Source organism: Anopheles coustani, chromosome 3 (assembly GCF_943734705.1).
Source record: "Anopheles coustani chromosome 3, idAnoCousDA_361_x.2, whole genome shotgun sequence".
Taxonomy (NCBI): domain Eukaryota; kingdom Metazoa; phylum Arthropoda; class Insecta; order Diptera; family Culicidae; genus Anopheles; species Anopheles coustani.
Window position 1 is genome coordinate 41769012 of NC_071288.1, and position 2662 is coordinate 41771673.

At 43.5% G+C, this 2662-nt stretch overlaps 1 protein-coding gene across 1 annotated transcript; it reads right to left on the reverse strand.

Moving 5' to 3' along the window:
* Positions 1 to 640: 640 nt before the first annotated feature.
* LOC131258755 (4-hydroxybenzoate polyprenyltransferase, mitochondrial) lies at positions 641 to 2336 on the reverse strand. Its single transcript, XM_058260135.1, has 2 exons — positions 1012 to 2336; positions 641 to 940 (listed from the first exon to the last, which is right to left on the reverse strand). The coding sequence occupies exons 1-2, from the start codon at positions 2119 to 2121 to the stop codon at positions 728 to 730; spliced, it is 1323 nt and encodes a 440-aa protein (XP_058116118.1). The 5' UTR covers positions 2122 to 2336; the 3' UTR covers positions 641 to 727.
* Positions 2337 to 2662: the final 326 nt, after the last annotated feature.

Genomic DNA, 2662 nt, shown 5'->3' on the forward strand with positions numbered 1-2662 from the left:
CTTGGACTGTTCCGACTGTTTCTTGGATTGGGATTCGGATTTGGAGATCCGGATCTCAGAATGGATTTGAATCGAAAGATTCGAATCCCTGTAGGGATTCAGTTTTCCCATCACTACAACTGACATTTTCATCGCATTCTTAGAATGACAGCGGCGCAAATATTTACCTTTCGACCGAGGTTACTTAAGCAATGCTTCAAACAACGAAAGAAATGCAGCTAAATAGCGATTTATTTACAACTTTTTCGTTTATTTATCGGTTGGAACAATTGATCCCTCAAATGGGAGGTTTTTTAAAAACTAATAGCTTTGGCGAAAGTAAAATTAGACACATTCTAACACTTTAACTAACCAAGGGAGCGGTATTTTTTAAAAAAAACCTAGTTATTTTTGCTAGGTACGCGATTTATAAATGTTATTTCATTTGGTAAACTATTACGATTGTCCAGTTAAAATAAAATATCAATAATTGAGAAAAAAATAGTGAAGTTTTTGCAATGTAAGTGAAATATGAGACCCATATTAGCTGCTAATAACAATTTGTTTTCGCACATTGAACGGCACACACTTTTAATGTACAGAAGAAAGAATCATATCCGACTGATGATGCTGTGATATGGCAATGAAGTCTTTTAGCACATTATATAAATTGTACGCCTTAGCTTTATATTTAACCTTTTTAAAACGATGCAAATGAAGGTACACAGAGGAAGCAGAGCCGTAGTGTTTAAACAGCAATATTTCTTGTCCCAGTTACGGTAGCACTTAATTGGCTGCTACTGGCGGAAGTGCTGTTCAGCAATGTTTTCGCTTTATCTTCACTATTCTTTTTGTACAATGTACCGAGCACGATGCCAAGAAAAAGAATAAGTCCCACCTGATGGTTCGAAATGAATTTTGAAGCACAATCGGTTGGATTGTGGATATTTAGAGAGTGAATCTGTAAGAAAGTAGAGACGGAAAATTGACTATAATTATGAGAAGGCTTGTTTTTGCGTCGAATCATCGTACCTGGTGGGCTAGGTGGGCTGCTATCAGCCCAATCGAGGTATAGTATGGCCACGTTTGATCACACACCAATCCAGCAGTTACCAGGCTTCCTAGCATCGTTGTCGTAAATCCGGTGAGCCACAGTTTGGTGTTGTCTCCGAATCTCAGGGCGGTTGATTTAATTCCAATCAGCATATCGTCCACCTTGTCTTGATGGGCGTATATCGTATCGTAAACAATCGTCCAGCATACACCGGCAGCGTACAGAGGTAAACAGGCGGCCCACTCGACGTGGCCTTGCGTTGCACCCCAACCCAGCAGTGCACCCCAGTTGAAGGTGGCACCGAGCATTAGTTGCGGCCAATAGGTGATTCGTTTCATTAGTGGGTAAACGATGACTAGACCCAACGAGCTGGCCCCCAGCAATATCGAGTACCAGTTCAATTGCAGCAAAACTAAGAGTCCAAGTCCCAGCTGACCGCCAAGGAACACGAGTGCGTCGAAGGGGGCGATTTCCCCGGACACGAGAGGTCGATTTCGCGTGCGTTCCACTTTGGCATCTATGTCGCGATCCCATAGATCGTTGATAGTACAACCAGCTCCCCGCATGACGAACGCTCCAACGCCGAATAACCCCAACATCAGCGGATCCGGCCAGCAACCCGCGGGTGCACTGAGTGCGATACTCCATCCGCACGGCCAAAACAGAAGCCATGAACCGATGGGCCGATCGATACGCATTAGCCTTGCGTACGGCGAAATCCGATGCAACCAGTTGCCGGTTGTTTCGCGCTCCGATCGAACATTTTTCTTATCGCTATTATCACTTGCAACACCCCGGCCAGGGAGTATGCCAATAGTTTTTGGTATCGTTTGCAATTTGTCGGCATGGAAGAGTGGTTTCCTTCCGTTATCGTTTCCTCTGCCGGAGGTATGCCTTCGCGATGTTGCAAGTGTTGGCAATGCCGGTGTTAGCACCGGCGGAACTACCTTCGTCGTCCGGCCCACTGGTACATGTATGGTTCGCTTTGGGTGATACACTGTTAACGTTATGCTTGCTGGCTGTATCCATGTCCATCCTTGGCGAGGGACGACGATGGTGACCCCTTTGGAAACTATCCTTCGTATCATCGCTGTGTGGCGGATCGGTGGTACGTCGAATTGTTGTCTGCTGCAAACGATGGGATGCAAGTATGGCGATTTTTGCTATGGTGCCTCACATCGTTCGGAACATTGCGCTCGACGTACATTCAGAACAATTGGTTTTCTGTAAATACGATAAAAATTACTATCTTCACTGCACCACGAGAACCGCGCAATGGTTATTCAACATATAATTGCGATATAAACCGCAATGTGCACTGTTGACAGTTCTGACGGAAAGGCAGGGCTGTGACAAACGAACTGCCAGCATTGAGAAATAAAAAAAACTTAAATCAAACATCTTGTGAATTCACAGCTGTGAATCTAACTAGTCTCCTAAGCAGGTAGAGATTTCATAAAGTAGAAAATATCAGAAACTGTGAATAACACATATTAAATTAGTAAAATAATTTTTAAGCTTGCTGTCAGCTTTGATCTGGTGTGGAACATAGTTTATCTAAACTGTGGTTATTCCATCCAATACATTTTGACAAATAGTGATATTTTTGACAGTTCAGTTTCTATTGTT

Bases quoted from the DNA above. Each gene is read 5' to 3' on its own strand.
- LOC131258755 (XM_058260135.1), bottom strand. From the start codon at position 2,121: ATGATACGAAGGATAGTTTCCAAAGGGGTCACCATCGTCGTCCCTCGC. The intron at 941-1,011 runs GTACGATGATTC...ACTTTCTTACAG, and splicing joins CAGCCCACCTAGCCCACCAG to ATTCACTCTCTAAATATCCA.